The sequence below is a fragment of the Geotrypetes seraphini genome, chromosome 3, assembly GCF_902459505.1.
Source record: "Geotrypetes seraphini chromosome 3, aGeoSer1.1, whole genome shotgun sequence".
NCBI lineage: Eukaryota > Metazoa > Chordata > Amphibia > Gymnophiona > Dermophiidae > Geotrypetes > Geotrypetes seraphini.
The window spans coordinates 1,508,610-1,527,090 of NC_047086.1; the positions used below are offsets into that span (position 1 = coordinate 1,508,610).

Consider the following 18,481-nt stretch of genomic DNA (forward strand, 5'->3'; position numbering starts at 1 on the left):
TCACACTGTCTACCAATCCAAGCAAGAATACAATTCAAGTTCTACTGTCTTCTATTTAAAACCATGAACTGAAACAGCCCAATATACCTAAACAACCATCTAATCCGAACCACCTCAACCAGACAAAGGAGAACCCATGCTCCATTCACATGCTCCCCAATCAGAGAAGTCAAACGGAAAAAACGGTATAATGGCCTCCTGGCCACACAAGCGGCGAGACTGGACTGCCAACTTTCTACTTTGCTGATAATGACCCCTGACTACAGAACATTTAGAAAATAAATAAAAACCATACTATTTAAAAAATCCCTGATACCCAACAATCGAAACCAACCTAACGCCTCTCCACTCTCTAAAACAGCCTAACGCCACAAGAACCACCTCATCTCTATGAACCAAGTTGACTACTCTTTAACTATTCTATAATTCCTCTGGAAATGGCCAGATAGATCCTTTTTGTAATCCGCCTTGAACCACAAGGTAACGGCGGAATAGAAATCACTAATGTAATGTAATGTAATCTGTACTACTCCAACATAAATGTGAAATGTTGATCTCTAAGATCTATATTAAATGGTCCGCCATTATGGATTATCTGAATTCCCTATAATATATCTTTTTCACTCATCTTTTTTTTTTCCTATATATTTCTCATTCTTCTTCTCCCTACTTACTTTCTTCTTTTCTCTCTCTTTCCCTTTCTTCTTTTTCTTCCTTGGCCTCTGAGGGACTCCTTTCTGCTTCTCTATCCTCTATTTCCCCTCGGATAGTTTCTCCTTCCTACCGACATTACTCTTTTCCTCTCCCCCTTTTTCTTTTTCCTCCCTTGTCTTCTTACCCTCTTTTTATTGACATACATTTTATGTATCATGACTATACCATATTGAACATTATGATGCTTATTATCATTATACATGGAAAACGTTTCTCAATGTTAATTCGTATGATTAGACTTTATTGTTATTATACTATTTGAACACCCTCTTATCTTTGTGTAATCCACAAATATTTCAATAAATTTTCAAGTTTAAAAAAAAAAAAAGGATGTTACCGGTGGTATGCCTTAAGGTTCTGTTCATGGACCTGTTCTTTTTAACATTTTTATAAACGATATTGCTGAAGGGTTGTTGGGTAAGATTTGCTTCTTTGCGGATGATACCAAAATCTGCAATAGAGTAGATACACCGTATGGGGTGAATAACATGAAGAAAGACCTGGCGAAGCTTGAAGAAATGCAAGGTCATGCATTTGGGCTGCAAAAACCCAAGGGAACAGTACAGTTTAGGGGGGTGAAGAACTTATGTGCACAATGGAAGAGCAGAACTTGGGTGTGATTGTATGTGATGATCTTAAGGTGGCCAAACAGGTTGAAAAGGTGACAGCAAAAGCTAGAAGGATACTAGGGTGCATAGGGAGAGGTATGACCAGTATGAAAAAGGAGGTATTGATGCCTCTGGTGAGATCTCATTTAGAATATTGTGTACAATTCTGGAGGCTGCACCTTCAAAAAGATATAAAAAGGATGGCGTCGGTCTAGAGGAAGGCTACTAAAATAGTGTGTGGTCTTTGTGATAAGACGTATGGGGACAGACTTAAGGATCTCAATCTGTATACTTTGGAGGAAAGGCGGGAGAGGGGAGATATGATAGAATAGTTTAAATACCTACATAATATAAATGCGCATGAGTCGAGTCTCTTTCATTTGAAAGGAACCTGCAATGAGAGGGCTTAGGATGAAGTTAAGAGGTGATAGGCTCCGGAGTAATCTGAGGAAATACATTTTTACGGAAAGGGTGATAGATAAGAATATAAGAGCATATGAATAGCCTTGCTAGGTCAGACCAATGGTCCATCAAGCCCAGTAGCCAGTTTTCACGGTGGCCAATCCAGGTCAATAGTACCTGGCCAAAACCCAAGATGTAGCAATATTGCATGATAACTAATACAGGGCAAATAGTGACTTCCACTGTGGAACAGTCTCCCGGAAGAGGTGGTGGAAACTGAGATTCTGTCTGAATTTAAGAGGGCCTGGGATAGGCACGTGGGATCTCTCAGAGAGAGAAAAAGATAATGGGTACTGTGGATGGGCAGTCTAGATGGGCCAATTGGCCTTTATCTGCCGTCATGTTTCTATGTTTCTAATGTACTATATTTTTTTGAAGGGGTAAATGAACATATTGATAAAGGTGAGCCGGTTAATATCGTATATTTGGATTTTCAAAAGGCATTTGACAAAGAACCTCATGAAAGATTTCTGAGGAAATTAGAAAGTCATGGGATAGGAGGTAATGTCCTATTATGGATTAAGAACTGGTTAAAAGATAGAAAACAGAGTAGATTTAAATGGTTAATATTCTCAATGGAGAAGGGTAAATAGTGGAGTTCCCCAGGGGTCTGTGCTGGGACTGCTGCTTTTTAACATATTTATCAATGATCTAGACATAGAAATAACTAGTGAGATAATTAAATTTGCTGATGAAACAAAGTTGTTAGATTTCAAGATGATTGTGAAAAATTGCAAGAGGGCCTTATGAGTCTGGAAGACTGGGCATCAAAATGGCAGGTTACTTTTAATGTGAGCAAGTGCAAAGTGATGAATGTGGGAAAGAGGAAACTGAAATATAGCTATTTGATGCTGGGTTCTATGTTAGGAGTCATTGCCCAGGAAAAGGATCTAGGTATCATTCTTAAGGATACGTTGAAACCCTCAGCTCAGTGTGCGATGGCGGCTAAGAAATCAAATAAAATGTTAGGAATTATCAGAAAAGGAATGGAAAACAAAGATGAAAATGCTAAAATGCCCTTGTATCGCTCTATGGTTCAGTCACACCTTGAATACTGTGTGCAATTTTGGTTACTGTATCTCAAAACAGATGTGGAGAGCCATTTTTGACTGGACATCTAAGTCCGACTTTGGACATTTTCTGTGAAATGTCCAAAATGGGAAGTGAACAAATGCCCATTTTCAAAATCGGCAGTGATAGAGGTACAAAATTCTATATTTTTTTGAAAATTATCTTCTAGAGACAGGTATGTACTGTTTCATTCACATCATTGTTGACTGGGAGGGGGTTAGTGAGCACTGGGGGAATGTGGAGGGGTCATAACTTAGGCACTTGGAGATCAGGTGTAGCTCAAAACATAGTAAGTCCGTCCAGGACATCTTGGGAAAGGTTTGATTATAACCCAAGTCATCCAAGTCTAAGCACACCCTAAACCCATCCAGTGCCTACCCATAACACGCCTCTCAACAAATCCCCATGAGCTCTAGAAGTTGGGACAACTCGCACGACTTCCAAAAAGACAGTTTCAACATTGGCACTTGGACATTCTGGCATTTAGGATGTCCACGTGCTGATTTATTTGGGTTTTTGAATGTTTTAGTGTTTTGAAAATGCACCTAATAGCGGAATTAGAAAAGATGCAGAGAAGGGTGATGAAAATGGTAAAAGGGATGTTACAACTTCTCTATGAGGAAAGGCTAAAGTGGCTAGGGTTCTTCAGCTTGGAGAAGAGATAGCTCAGGGGAAATATGATAGAGGTCTATAAAATACTAAGTGGCATGGAAAGGGTAGATGTGAATTTTTCCAAAACTACTAGTACTAGGGGGCATACAATGAAGCTGCTAAGTGGTAGATTTAAAACAAACTGTAGAAAATATTTCTTCACACAATGTGTAATTAAACTCTAGAATTTGTTGCCAGAAAATATAGTGAAATCAATTAGCTTAGCAGGGTTTGAAAAAGGTTTGGATAATTGTTTTGGGATCTTGCCAGGTACTTGTGACTTGGGTTGCCTAGTGTTAGAAACATGATACTGGACTTGATGGACCTTCTGCCTCTCCCAATATGGCAGCTCTTATGTTCTTATGAGATAAGTATCTATCTCATGCTGAATATCCAGGTCAGCAGCTAGCCCTTCACTGAAAATATTCATCAGGTTGCTGGCTAAGTTCAGCAGCCAAATAGACCCATTTGAAAAGCCACTGGGTTTTAGCCGGCCAGCTGATTAATAATGGCTTGCCTGATATTGGCTTGTCTCATCTGGCCAAAAAGAACCCTGGAAATTCAATACTGGTCACCGGATACCATGCTGGCATTGAATTTCCAGTTTCACTGCTGATCATGAGAAATAGCCAACTGTCTCCCAACAAATATACTTTCTGCTGTGGGATGAACTCTCACATCTGCATGGTTCAAACTGCAACCGAGATCCCAAGATGGAATTATGAAAGGAAAGGGAAGGGGAGGTCAAGGGGGCTCATAATTTAGTTTGTACCTGAGACGATGGAAGGTTAAGTTACCTGCCAAAGGTCACAGGAATATCAGTGGATTTGAAAATGACTTCCCTGATTCTCAACCTCCAAACACTGGCTCAGGATGACAGAACTCCTTGAGCTGAACCACAAATTAATCATCTCACACACTGCTTCTTTTTCCAGATCATTTATAAATGTTAATTTACACCGTTGGAGTGCAATGTCACAGTATAGATTCATGGGGCATCCCCTTATTGAGCTTTTTTTTCCATTTGGAAAGCTGACCACTTAGTTGAACTCTGTTTTTTGTCTTTTAGCCGATTCCTAGTCTGCAATCAGTCTTCTCGCCCTATCGCATTTTGGAGCTCAGCCCTGGAGAGTTTTCAAAGTGATCAACTGATGGTAAGGACCTTGCATCCTTTGAGAATTGACCTGCTATAAATGAATGACTAGCATCATTGCATAAAACTGCAAATAATTGTACAATAGACAGGGATGAATGTACTGGGTAGTTTTTTCATTCATCATTCACATTGGTACACTCAGGGAAGGCAGTGGACGATGCAGAGAAGCGTGACAGTTACCAGTACCCAGTAAATGTTGCCTGCATCAGGGGCTGCTACGGAGTCTATATCGATATTGGTGGCATCCTGATAGCTGCGGGTGTCTAACGATTTGATCATATATTCAGGGTCTGTATAGAGGGGTAGAAAGACATTTTTATGATACAAGGATAGAACTGCTGGGTGTGTGGTATAGCTATAATTGGATTCATCAGTGAGGGTAGTATTGTTATTGCTGATGTTATTAGTGGGTGTGACAGAAATTGGATTCATCATGAGGGTAGTATTGTTATTGCTGATGCTATTAGTGGGTGTGTCAGAAATTGGATTCATCATGAGGGTAGTATTGTTATTGCTGATGCTATTAGTGGGTGTGACAGAAATTGGATTCATCATGAGGGTACTATTGTTATTGCTGATGCTATTAGTGGGTGTGACAGAAATATAGGCAGCACTGACAAATGAGCTATTGGTGGTGTCAGCAGTATAGCTGGATGATGTATTTGTAGTGCCAAAATTTGGGGTAACAGCAATGTAAGCTGGTATATAGATAGAGGTGATGTAGTTGGTATCAGAGGAATAATCAGGAATGCTAACATTGCCAGGGGTATTGCTTGAGATGCCAAAGGTGGAACTGTCAAAAGTAGGAGTGGTGGTAATATCTTTGGGGGTGTTCATGGTAACGATTGGAGTGGTAGTAGTATTGACAGGGGTGTTAGAGACTAAAGAAGGGGTGACAGCAATATCTGTAGGGGTGTTAGTGGCAATGCTGGTAGTAGCAGCTCTATCCATGGGGGTGTCAGTGACAAAAGAAGGGGTGACAGCAACGTCTGTAGGGGTGTTAGTTGCAATGCTGGGGGTGGCTGCTGTATCGATGGGGGTGGAAGTGACAAAAGAAGGGGTGACAGCAACATCTGTAGGGGTGTTAGTGGCAATGCTGGGGGTGGCTGCTATATCCATGGGGGTTTCAGTGACAAAAGAAGGGGTGACAGCAATATCTGTAGGGGTGTTAGTTGCAATGCTGGGGGTGGCTGCTGTATCGATGGGGGTGGAAGTGTCAAAAGAACGGGTGACAGCAATATCTGTAGGGTTGTTAGTTGCAATGCTGGGGGTGGCTGCTGTATCGATGGGGGTGGAAGTGTCAAAAGAACGGGTGACAGCAATATCTGTAGGGGTGTTAGTTGCAATGCTGGGGGTGGCTGCTGTATCGATGGGGGTGGAAGTGTCAAAAGAACGGGTGACAGCAATATCTGTAGGGGTGTTAGTTGCAATGCTGGGGGTGGCTGCTGTATCGATGGGGGTGCTAGTGTCTAAAGAAGGGGTGACAGCAATATTTGTAGGGGTGTTAGTTGCAATGCTGGGGGTGGCTGCTGTATCGATGGGGGTGCTAGTGTCTAAAGAAGGGGTGACAGCAATATTTGTAGGAGTGCTAGTGGCAATACTGGGGGTGGCGGCTCTATCCATGGGGGTGTTAGTGTCAAAAGAATGGGTGACAGCAATATCTGTAGGGGTGCTAGTGGCAATGCTGGGGGTGGCGGCTATATCCATGGGGATGCTAGTGTCAAAAGAAGGGGTGACAGCAACATCTGTAGGGGTTTTAGTGGCAATGCTGGGGGTAGCAGCTCTATCCATGGGGGTGTTAGCGTCAAAAGAAGGGGTGACAGCAATATCTGTAGGGGTTTTAGTGGCAATACTGGGGGTAGCAGCTCTATCCATGGGGGTGTTAGCGTCAAAAGAAGGGATGACAGCAATATCTGTAGGGGTTTTAGTGGCAATGCTGGGGGTAGCAGCTCTATCCATGGGGGTGTTAGCGTCAAAAGAAGGGATGACAGCAATATCTGTACGGGTGTTAGTGGTAATGCTGGAGGTGGCTGCTGTATCGATGGGGGTGGAAGTGTCAAAAGAACGGGTGACAGCAATATCTGTAGGGGTGTTAGTTGCAATGCTGGGGGTGGCTGCTGTATCGATGGGGGTGGAAGTGTCAAAAGAACGGGTGACAGCAATATCTGTAGGGGTGTTAGTTGCAATGCTGGGGGTGGCTGCTGTATCGATGGGGGTGCTAGTGTCAAAAGAAGGGGTGACAGCAATATCTGTAGGGGTGTTAGTTGCAATGCTGGGGGTGGCTGCTGTATCGATGGGGGTGCTAGTGTCAAAAGAAGGGGTGACAGCAATATCTGTAGGGGTGTTAGTGGCAATGCTGGGGGTGGCAGCTCTATCCATGGGGGTGTTAGTGTCAAAAGAAGGGGTGACAGCAATATCTGTAGGAGTGTTAGTGGCAATGCTGGGGGTGGCAGCTCTATCTATGGGGGTGTTAGTGTCAAAAGAAGGGGTGACAGCAATATCTGTAGGAGTGTTAGTGGCAATGCTGGGGGTGGCTGCTATATCCATGGGGGTATTAGCGTCAAAAGAAGGGGTGACAGCAATATCTGTAGGAGTGTTAGTGGCAATGCTGGGGGTGGCTGCTATATCCATGGGGGTATTAGCGTCAAAAGAAGGGGTGACAGCAATATCTGTAGGGGTGTTAGCGGAAATGCTGGGGGTGGTAGTATCTGTAGGGATGATGGTAGTCATAGAATTAGGCATATCATTGGTGGAGATGGGGGTGATAGAAATGTTTGGGGAAATCGTACGGACATCATTGAGGGTATCTCCAGGTGCAAGAGGGGTATCGATCACATTTTTGAAGTTTTCTGTCTCATTGCCAATATCAGTAGCAGTGGCCATGCTGTTTGTGGTTTCAGTGGAGGAAATGTTATTGTCAACGGCTGTGGTATCTATAGTGTCCGTGGGTTTCTGAGTCATATCAGTGACATCGCTGAGGTTGGTGGCAGTGAATTGGCCGGGGGTGGCAGTGAGTTTTCTGGTGGTGATGGTGACTTTGCTGGCATTGCGAATGGGTGTAGAGATGGAAAATTGATTCTGGAGGGCAGAACCAGAGGAGAGTGTTGGGTCAAATTTGGGGTTGGTATAGGCGGTAGTAGAAGAGGAGTAAGAGGGGGTATAGATGGCAACAATGGACTCTTGCTCAGATTGTGATGGGAGATATGGTGCTCCAGATTCAGATGTCACTTCTTCGATCCATTCCAGATAGTTGGATAGCAGAGTGTAGACTCCAGGGCTCTTCTTCCTGCCACATCTCACGCGCCAGCTCACTATACCCACCTGGTACCAGATATTATCCTTCCGACTCTTGCATGCCAGAGGGCCACCACCATCACTCTGCAATGGCAAGAGAACATATGTTACAGTAAAGTAGATATTAGTCCCATAAACATCCAGTAGACATGAAGGATGGTGGAATGAAGAACCTTTAGACAACAGGTTGAGTCCTCAAGGATCATCTAGAGCATTCCTCTGACTCTACTTGGCCACTACTAAGGATTGAAATCAGTTGCTATCTTGGCTCTCTTGTGAAATTTCCTTTGGATTACCTTACCAATAACAATGAAGTCAGAACCTTATATTTAAAAACTTACTCAGAACTTTGCTGTTCATTCAAACTTTTCCCCACATAATTCCATTCCTTAAATTCAACTATTCTCTTCCTTTTTATGCCCATTGGACTTTGTAAAGATATTTGGCAAAATACTTCTATGCTATTGGCATATCAAGCTTATGGAAATAAATAAATAATGAATCTGGTGCTTTATTTCTAGGAAAAAGGGGTGGAATGACTCAGTGGCACTGACCTACAAATAGAATTAGGCAGCAATGCATGTGTTCTTTTATGAAGAGATTCACCCAAGGTAGTGTACAACAGGTACAGTTCAACCCAAAACTCACACGGCCTGATATTCAAAAGGGTAAAGGGTCATGGACTTGATATACCGCCCGTTTGCGGTACAACCAATGCAGCTTTACATATTCTAAGCAGCAGATTTTTCCTCCATCCTCACCAGGGCTCATAATCTAATCTCATGACTGCTTAAATTGTCTGGGGCCACCCAGTTGCCGCTATTCAGCGACACTTAATCAGGCAGTGGTTGAATATTGACTCTGATGGCCCCCCCCCTAAAAAAAGTGAACAGTTCTAGGGGTGACATTAGGAAGGAGCTGACTGGTATGCAGTGCCAGAACCAAAGTAGCTAAGAGGGTGAATTTAAAACATCTCAAAAGCACACCATAGCACAAAATATCATTTAGGATCACCATAAAAATAACACAAAACAACAAAAAGATTTTTTTGGGAATCATTTGACAACACAGCACATTTTTCTAAATCAGTTTTTCATGCTGATTTCAGATCTGTTAGTTTTTTTCAGTTATGAGTAATTACATTACATTAGTGATTTCTATTCTTATGTTCTTATGTTTATCTTGCGGTTCAAGGCGGATTACATAAGAATTATGTTAAACGAAAGCAGAAGCAGAGAAGTTCCTTTCCTAATCCAGCACATATGAATATGAAATCATTGCCCTAATTGCACTATCACTAGTTCTTTGGCATTTGAACCACTAAGACTTAATTTCGGGTTCCTTGAAACAGAATTTCGAAACATGGTCCATGTCGGGACCTGCTGAACACCTTTAAAAGATAAGTGGGATTTTCTTCCCTTCCTCTATTTGTGCCATCAATAATAATTTCTACTTTTTAAACAGCACATATTAGTATTTACTTCAAAAATTCCATACACAGCGATGGGGCGGTGGGTTCGGCTATAGAAGCTTCGGCTTTTGGCTGAATTACCCATTTCTGAGTGTATGTGACAAAAAATATATAAAAGACTTTCATATACAATTCATCTAACAGTTCCTCTTTCTAGGCTCGGTACTTGGGCCCATCTTATTTAATATTTTCATCAATGACGTACAAGAAGGAACATCCAGTGAGATCATCAAGTTTGCAGATGACACAAAGCTATGCTGGGCAATCAGATCGCAGAAGGATAGCGAGAAACTCCAGAGTGACTTGTGTCAGTTAGAGAAATGGGCAGAGAAATAGCAGAAAGATTAGAGAAACTGAGCTTCTTCTCTCTCGAACAGAGGAGATTGAGAGGGGACATGATCGAAACATTCAAGGTACTGAAGGGGATAGACTTAGTAGATAAGGACAGGTTGTTCACCCTCTCCAAGGTAGGGAGAACAAGAGGGCACTCTCTAAAGTTGAAAGGGGATAGATTCCGTACAAACGTAAGGAAGTTCTTCACCCAGAGAGTGGTAGAAAGCTGGAACGCTCTTCCAGAGGCTGTTATAGGGGAAAACACCCTCCAAGGATTCAAGACAAAGTTAGACAAGTTTCTGCTGAACAAGAACATGCGCTGGTAGGGCTAGTCTCAGTTAGGGTGCTGGTCTTAGACCAGAGGGCCGCCGCGTGAGCGGACTGCTGGGCATGATGGACCACTGGTCTGACTCAGCAGTGGCAATTCTTATGTTCTTATTGTGACCGGGCCCGTCCCTGAGTAAGTAGGAAACTGCGGCCCGGACCACAAGTAAGATTTTTGATGCGCCTTTTATATGGCAGTGGAAGGAAGACCCGGATACCGGATTCTTTAGAATAAAGTATCAGGTTTATTACTAACCCAAAGTTCAAAGAAAATACACAGCAGAAGAAAAAACATAAAACATTCACCTCAGTTGGTTACAGTGCTTAGAGGGCCTCTCCCCCCTTATACTCTTACAGTCCAGGTTCTATTAAGGAGCAAGATGGTACTTCCTTATCACCAGAAAAATCCTAGCAAACGTATAAGTCAGTTAATGCTTTCCTTGGCTCGTAGCCCCTGCCGGGCTTGATTGCTCTCACTCTGGACTTCACCTTTTATGAGCCTAGCTAGCTGAGCACGGCTTGCGTCCAGCCTTTCCTTCTCAGCTCTCTGCATTTGTTTAACACATTATTAGCACCTTGTTAACTCTGCCCGCACTGCTCATGCTGTCGGGTATACAAACAATAGGAGACCGTTCTTCAGGAGTTTAACTTAGGACATGCAAACATCATATTCTCCAAGGTCCATGCCCTCTTCACTTATCTCATTACTTAGTATGCTGTCCATTTCCCATTCACACTCCCGGGAACTCTGGCTTGAAGTTTCTTCACTTCTTTCTGTTTGTGCTTCCCCTCCCCCTCTCTGTACGTCTGCAAAACTATCTGCAGCTTTTCTCTGGGGAGGCTTTCCCAGCCCTGCTCTTTGGGGCTTGAGTTGCCAGTCACAATACCTCTCCAGGGCAGTAACACCTTTCCCTAGGTGTGGGCTTCTTGCCCTCCGTTCCTGCTGGACTTGAGGCACCCTCTGTGACCTGGAACCCACGTGAGTAGTTTGGCTTCTCCACCACTCCTTCTGGTTCTCCTCTCTCTTCACCCTCGTTCCTTCTCTAGGTTCCTCCCTTCTCCTTTCTGTAGTAAATTGATCTTTCCTATAAGGCCAACCCCGGGGTCTGACTCTACCCCCTTCTAAATTAGCCTCAGGTTTCTCCCTGACTTCAGGAAAGGAGTGATAGGGGCAATCAGTGATCTGCAGAGCCTTTCTTAATTGGCTCTTCAGCTGTGCTGGAACCTGCCTGGGCTTGCCTTCTTTTGCCTGAGCCAGCTGTCCTGACTCCATGCCTGGTTTTATCCAGCCTTGTGCTGCATTCTGGGGAGTTTTAGTAGTAGTTTTCACCGTGACAGGAGCTTCCCTGTCACATACCCCCCTACTTAAACCCCTATCGGTCCTTTCTTCCTTTACACTCTTAGAGGATTCCTCCCCTAATCGAGACAGAACATCAGCATTCTTATGAAGTGCCCCTGGCCTGTGTACTATCTGAAAATGATATGGCTGAAGGGCCAGATACCATCTGGTGAGGCGGGCATTACTGTCTTTCATTTTTTCCAACCACGTTAAGGCTGCGTGGTCCGTGACCAGGGTGAAGGACCTTCCCTCTAAATAATATTTCAGAGTGTCAATGGCCCATTTAATAGCCAAGCATTCCTTCTCCACCGTAGAGTAAGCTTGCTCCCGGGGTAACAACTTCCTACTTAGGTACATGGTAGGGTGTTCCCTATCCTGGTGTAATTGGGACAGGACTGCTCCCAACCCTTCCTGGGATGCGTCTGTCTGTAGTAGAAATGGCTTCTTAAAATCGACCCCTTTTAATACAGGATCCTGACACAAACATTTTCGCAATTTCTCAAACCCTTCATCCGCCCTCTCAGACCAGTCCAGCCGGACAGGCCGATTTTTCTTAAGCATATCCGTGAGGGGAGCTGCCAATTCCGAAAACCCAGATATAAACCTGCGGTAGTACCCTACCAATCCCAAGAAACCCCTCAACTGTTTCTTGTCTACTGGACGAGGATAGTCCCTGATGCATCCTACCTTATCCATCAATGGCCGGATCTGCCCTTGGCCCACTTGGTACCCCAAGTATTTTACCTGAGACTGCCCAAACCAACACTTCTGGGGATTCACCGTGAGCCCTGCCCTACCTAAGGCTATCAGGACTGCTTCCACCGCTCCCAAGTGCTCCTCCCAGGTTTGGGTAAAAATGATGATGTCATCCATATAGGCTGCTGCGTATTCCTCATGCCCCTCTAGCACCTTGTTGACAATTCTTTGGCAACTTGCAGCAGCGCCATGCAATCCGAAGGGCATACGTCGGAATTGGAAGAGCCCCTGGGGTGTCTGAAACGCTGTCTTTTGCTTCGACCCCTCAGCCAGAGGAATCTGCCAATACCCTTTACATAGGTCTAGGGTAGATAAATACCGCGCCCTTCCTAGCTTATCCAACAGATCTTCGATCCGTGGCATGGGGTACGCGTCGAATTCTGATATGGCATTGACCCCCCGAAAGTCTATGCAGAACCTTGTGGTTCCATCTGCCTTGGGCACTAGCACAATGGGACTATTCCCAAGGGCTGTGGGACTCCTCAATCACCCCCAAGTCTAACATCTCTTGCACCAGTTGCCTTACTTCCATCCGTCTACTCTCTGGTAGTCGGTAGGGCCTGCGCCGTATAATTCTCCCCGGAGCGGTAATAATTTCATGTTTCCCCAGTCTAGTGTATCCTGGCTGGGAGGATAATACTGAGCCAAACCGCCCCAATACTCTTCCCATCTGTCGTTTTTGGGCCTCGCTCAGCATAGCCCCAATTTTGGGGTTCCCTCCTGACCCCATGTCAGCAACCTGGGGTCCCAATTCCCCATCTTCTTCCTCCCCGGCCTGGGTGTACAACACTGTCCTGTCTTTCCAGGGCTTTAGCAGGTTCACATGGAAGATTTGCTCCCGCCCCTTGTCATCCTTTACTCGGTAGTCTACTGCATTCAGTTTTTCTATCACCTCTCCAGGACCCCTCCACCGGGCTTCAAACTTATGGGGCCCATCAGGTATTAATACTACCACCCTGTCCCCTACAGACAAATTCCTCACCCGGGTCCTCCGGTCATAATAGGTCTTCTGTTTGACTTGACTTTTCTGGAGGGCTTGTTGGCTTAGCTTAGTCACTTCCCTCAGCCTGCCCCTCATTCCCTGCAGATAGGACAGCACATTCATATCTTGTTCTTTTTGGGGCTCCCAATTTTCCCGGATAATATCCAATAAACCTCGTGGAGGTCTTCCATAAAGGAGCTCAAATGGGGATACCCCTAGTGACTCCTGTGTATTCTCCCGCGCTGCATACAAGCAAAAGGGAACCCACAAATCCCAATCTCTAATATCCCCAGCAGCACCCTTCCTTATCATCCGTTTCAAAGTCTGATTGAAGCGCTCGACTAAGCCATTAGCTTGGGGATGATAAGCGGACGTGTTTTTATGGGTAATACCAAAGGCGGCTAGGAAGGCCTCGAACACCCCCGATTGGAAATTGGTCCCCCTGTCCGTTAACACTTCCCGGGGAAACCCTACCTGGCAAAATATTTTAGTCAATTCTTGCACCAAAATCGGCGCGGAGGTGGATCTTAAGGGCACCCCCCAAGGGAATCTGGTGGCATAGTCCACCACTACCATGATATATTCAAACCCTCTCCGACTCTTATCCAGGGGACCCACTATATCCACCCCGATACGAGCCAAAGGCTCCTCAACTCTCGGTAAGGGTATTAAGGGCGCTTTGGGGGGTTTATACCCTGTCAGCTTCTGGCAGGAGGGACAAGTTTCACAGAATTCCTTCACCTCCTTATAAATTCCAGGCCAGTAAAACCTCGCCAGGATCTGATCTAGGGTATTATCCCTGCCGCGATGTCCTGCTAGCGGATGCTCATGGGCTAACTTCAATATAGTCTGCCTAAAGACACCGGGCACCACCAACTGCTTCCATGGTTGGCCCCCTCCTTTCCTTAGGGTCTCCCTATACAACAGGCCCCCTTCCTCCCTGAACCTGGGGTAAAAGTCGACCCGCTCTTTAGTCTGTTCCCAGGCATGTTTAAGAACCTGATCCTTCTGTTGCTCCTGGGAAAAAAGGGGGAATTTCTCCAATACTTCCCCAGGGATCCAGGGTCGAAAAGGCCCAGCCTGTCTCTCCCTCCTATCCCTTCGTTTGGAAGGACCACCCTTTGCTTGCTTGTGGGCCAAAATCCTTTTCTTTTGGGTATACCGTTGAAAACCCTCCCAATCCCTTCCTAAGATTAGGGCCACTGGGGGGCGGGTTACTAGAGCCAATTTTACCCAGCTCTTCTGACCCTGGTAATTCAAGTGAACCTTCCTTAAATCATATGGGGTAGCTGCTCCATGCACACATCTCAACTTGGCCCTCCCTGCGGGCCGCACACACCTCGGTCCCCTCTTTCGCACAATATTAGCCCAATCAGGCAGAGCAATGAGGGATTGGTCCGCCCCAGAATCCACTAGGGCCTTCATTTTTATACCCTCCACTTCCACCTCTATGGTAGGCTCTGGCGTCGCCCCCACCCGGGTGGCTAACATTACCTTCCTCTTCCCCCGTGAAGAAAACTGAGGACCCCCCCTCGGGGAACTAGGCTCCATCTGGGAAGATTTCAGGGCTTCTTCAGCCTCTAAATAATGCTCCAAATCCTCGCTCACCTGCTCCAAAGTTTGGGACCCTTTTTGCATTACCCATACCTTAGCCCTCGGAGCAATGGCTTCCAACACTTGCTCCATCACTACCTCATTTATAATCTCTGGTACCCCCTTTCCTTGTGGCTGTAGCCACCTCTCACACAGCCTCTTAAGCCGCTGTATCAGGGCTTTCGGGCGTTCCTGCGGGCCCAAACGAGCGGCCCGTAACTGGCTCCGATAGTGGTTGGGGCTATACCCTAAATAATCCACCAATGTTTGTTTAAGTATGGGATAATCCGCCGCTTGTTCAGCGCTTAGCGTTTGATAAGCCTCTAAGGCTCTACCCCCTAGACATGGTATCAGTCTTATGGACCATTGGTCCACTGGCCAGTGCGAAGCCATGGCCACTCTTTCAAAACCAACTAAATAGTCTTGTATGTCATCATCTACATTTAATTTATGCAGTCTTATCGGCTCCCCAAAAGGAGCGCCTACCGGCCCGACGACTCCATCACCGCTGCCGGCCGCCGGTACTGCAGGCCTCTGCGCCAGGTTGCTTATGGCCTGTATCTGAGCAGTCATTTGTTGCAAAAGTTCCGTGTGCCTTGCTTGCTGCGCCTGGTGATCAGCCTTCCAAAGCTCTGCCTGCGACTGCAACATCTCCTGGAAATGCAGCTGCATACGGTGCATCTCCCCTTCCAGACCAGTCCGGAACTTGGCTGCCTCCATCCTGAAATACAAACAAGAGAGAACAGGAACCCAAGTGCGGACTTTTCAAACTATGGTGTTCCCCTTCTGGTCCCCAAGCTTCTGGTCCCCCTTACCCACCAATCCACATCAGCCACCCCTAAGTACCGTTACCTTAGGGACTGATGTGTCTCAGCCTTGGGATATTAGGGCCTCCCCAGCCACTCCTGCAACCAGGAACTCCGGAACCTGGAACCGCTCCTCCGGACTCCGCTCCACTCTCTTGCTGATGTTGGCCTCCAGATGCCTCAATGCTGCCTCTGGGTCTTTTAATCCTCAGTCTCCAAGAAAGTCCGGTTAAGAACTTTATGGCTTTCCAAAAAAAAAATCCAAACCACGCTCGAATTGTTCCTACATTCCACACCACTGTGTTACCAGCTTGTGAACACAGTCCTTTCTGGCACTATTTTCCACTGCCAAAACCAGCTGTTGCTTTGCACACACAAAAAAAAACCAACCTTCGTGTTTCTGTGGTTTTGCCGTTTTTTTTTTTTTTTTCTTGGGGTTTTCCTTTCCAACCTCGGGGCGTACTTCCTCCACTAACCTGTGGGCGGCGCGATCCCACCACTGCCACCAACTTCTTGTGACCGGGCCCGTCCCTGAGTAAGTAGGAAACTGCGGCCCGGACCACAAGTAAGATTTTTGATGCGCCTTTTATATGGCAGTGGAAGGAAGACCCGGATACCGGATTCTTTAGAATAAAGTATCAGGTTTATTACTAACCCAAAGTTCAAAGAAAATACACAGCAGAAGAAAAAACATAAAACATTCACCTCAGTTGGTTACAGTGCTTAGAGGGCCTCTCCCCCCTTATACTCTTACAGTCCAGGTTCTATTAAGGAGCAAGATGGTACTTCCTTATCACCAGAAAAATCCTAGCAAACGTATAAGTCAGTTAATGCTTTCCTTGGCTCGTAGCCCCTGCCGGGCTTGATTGCTCTCACTCTGGACTTCACCTTTTATGAGCCTAGCTAGCTGAGCACGGCTTGCGTCCAGCCTTTCCTTCTCAGCTCTCTGCATTTGTTTAACACTTGATTAGCACCTTGTTAACTCTGCCCGCACTGCTCATGCTGTCGGGTATACAAACAATAGGAGACCGTTCTTCAGGAGTTTAACTTAGGACATGCAAACATCATATTCTCCAAGGTCCATGCCCTCTTCACTTATCTCATTACTTAGTATGCTGTCCATTTCCCATTCACACTCCCGGGAACTCTGGCTTGAAGTTTCTTCACTTCTTTCTGTTTGTGCTTCCCCTCCCCCTCTCTGTACGTCTGCAAAACTATCTGCAGCTTTTCTCTGGGGAGGCTTTCCCAGCCCTGCTCTTTGGGGCTTGAGTTGCCAGTCACAATACCTCTCCAGGGCAGTAACACCTTTCCCTAGGTGTGGGCTTCTTGCCCTCCGTTCCTGCTGGACTTGAGGCACCCTCTGTGACCTGGAACCCACGTGAGTAGTTTGGCTTCTCCACCACTCCTTCTGGTTCTCCTCTCTCTTCACCCTCGTTCCTTCTCTAGGTTCCTCCCTTCTCCTTTCTGTAGTAAATTGATCTTTCCTATAAGGCCAACCCCGGGGTCTGACTCCACCCCCTTCTAAATTAGCCTCAGGTTTCTCCCTGACTTCAGGAAAGGAGTGATAGGGGCAATCAGTGATCTGCAGAGCCTTTCTTAATTGGCTCTTCAGCTGTGCTGGAACCTGCCTGGGCTTGCCTTCTTTTGCCTGAGCCAGCTGTCCTGACTCCATGCCTGGTTTTATCCAGCCTTGTGCTGCATTCTGGGGAGTTTTAGTAGTAGTTTTCACCGTGACAGGAGCTTCCCTGTCACATTATGTAATGTGGAAAAGTGCAAAGTAATGTATTTAGGCAGAAAGAACAAGGAACACGAGTATAGAATGTCAGGTGCAACTCTGGGTAAGAGCGAACAAGAAAAGGACCTGGGTATACTGATAGATAGGACCCTGACACCGTCGGCACAATGTGCGGCAGCAGCAAAGAAAGCAAATAGAATGTTAGGCATGATAAAGAAAGGAATCACGAGTAGATCGGAGAAAGTTATAATGCCGCTTTATAGGGCAATGGTCAGACCACACTTGGAATACTGTGTCCAACATTGGTCTCCCAACCTAAAGAAGGATATAAAACTGCTGAAGAAGGTGCAGCCACGAGCAACGAAGCTAATAAAAGGTATGGAGAACTTGGAATACGAGGAACGACTTAAGAGACTGTGATTGTTCTCCCTTGAGAAAAGGAGACTGCGAGGGGATATGATCGAGACTTTCAAAATACTGAAAGGAATCGACAAAATAAAGCAGGAAAAAAAATTATTTACAATGTCCAATGTGACACGGACAAGAGGACGTGGACTGAAGCTAAGGGGGACAAGTCCAGGACAAATATCAGGAAGTTCTGCTTCACGCAACGAGTGGTGGACACCTGGAATGCTCTACCAAAGGAAGTTATTGCGGAATCCACCGCTCTAGGATTTAAAAGCAAACTAGATGCACATCTCCTTACGAGAGGCATAGAGGGATATGGGTGACTAAAATTACACCAGGTATACACCTGGCTGGACCTCCGCATGTGACGGATCGCCGGACTTGATGGACCGAAGGTCTGATCCGGAGATGTTGGTTATTATGTTCTTCTGATATTAAGAAGTACATATTGTTAAGATAATAAGAAGTACTTAAGGAATAGTTTGAACATTTTCTAATTTACTAAGGAGTAGTTGGTATTGCAGGAGGAGTTTGGAACATGTTTGGTTGTGTTATATTGGTTTTATGTATTTTTTGAAGAGTAGTGTTTTTGTTTCTTTTTTGAAGGTTTTGTAGTCTGTGGTAGAAATCAGCAGATTGGTGAGTTGTCTGTCCAGTTTCGCTGTTAGTTTATACCATTTTAGCATATAGAGTTTTAAGAATTACAGCATCAACTTAAAGAAATGTTGTAGTATCTTCGGTCCAAAGTCAAATAAGCACACAACATAGCATAATTATA

At 45.4% G+C, this 18,481-nt stretch overlaps 1 protein-coding gene across 1 annotated transcript in view; it reads right to left on the reverse strand.

Annotated features, from left to right (window-relative positions):
* Positions 1-4,486: 4,486 nt before the first annotated feature.
* The window catches only part of LOC117357695 (uncharacterized threonine-rich GPI-anchored glycoprotein PJ4664.02-like), a 142,765-nt gene continuing 128,770 nt past the window's right edge, over positions 4,487-18,481 (reverse strand). The window contains exon 4 of the mRNA XM_033938650.1: positions 4,487-8,040. Coding sequence (XP_033794541.1) covers positions 4,801-8,040 — 3,240 coding nt within the window. The 3' untranslated portion in view covers positions 4,487-4,800. The remainder of the gene's footprint in view (positions 8,041-18,481) is intronic.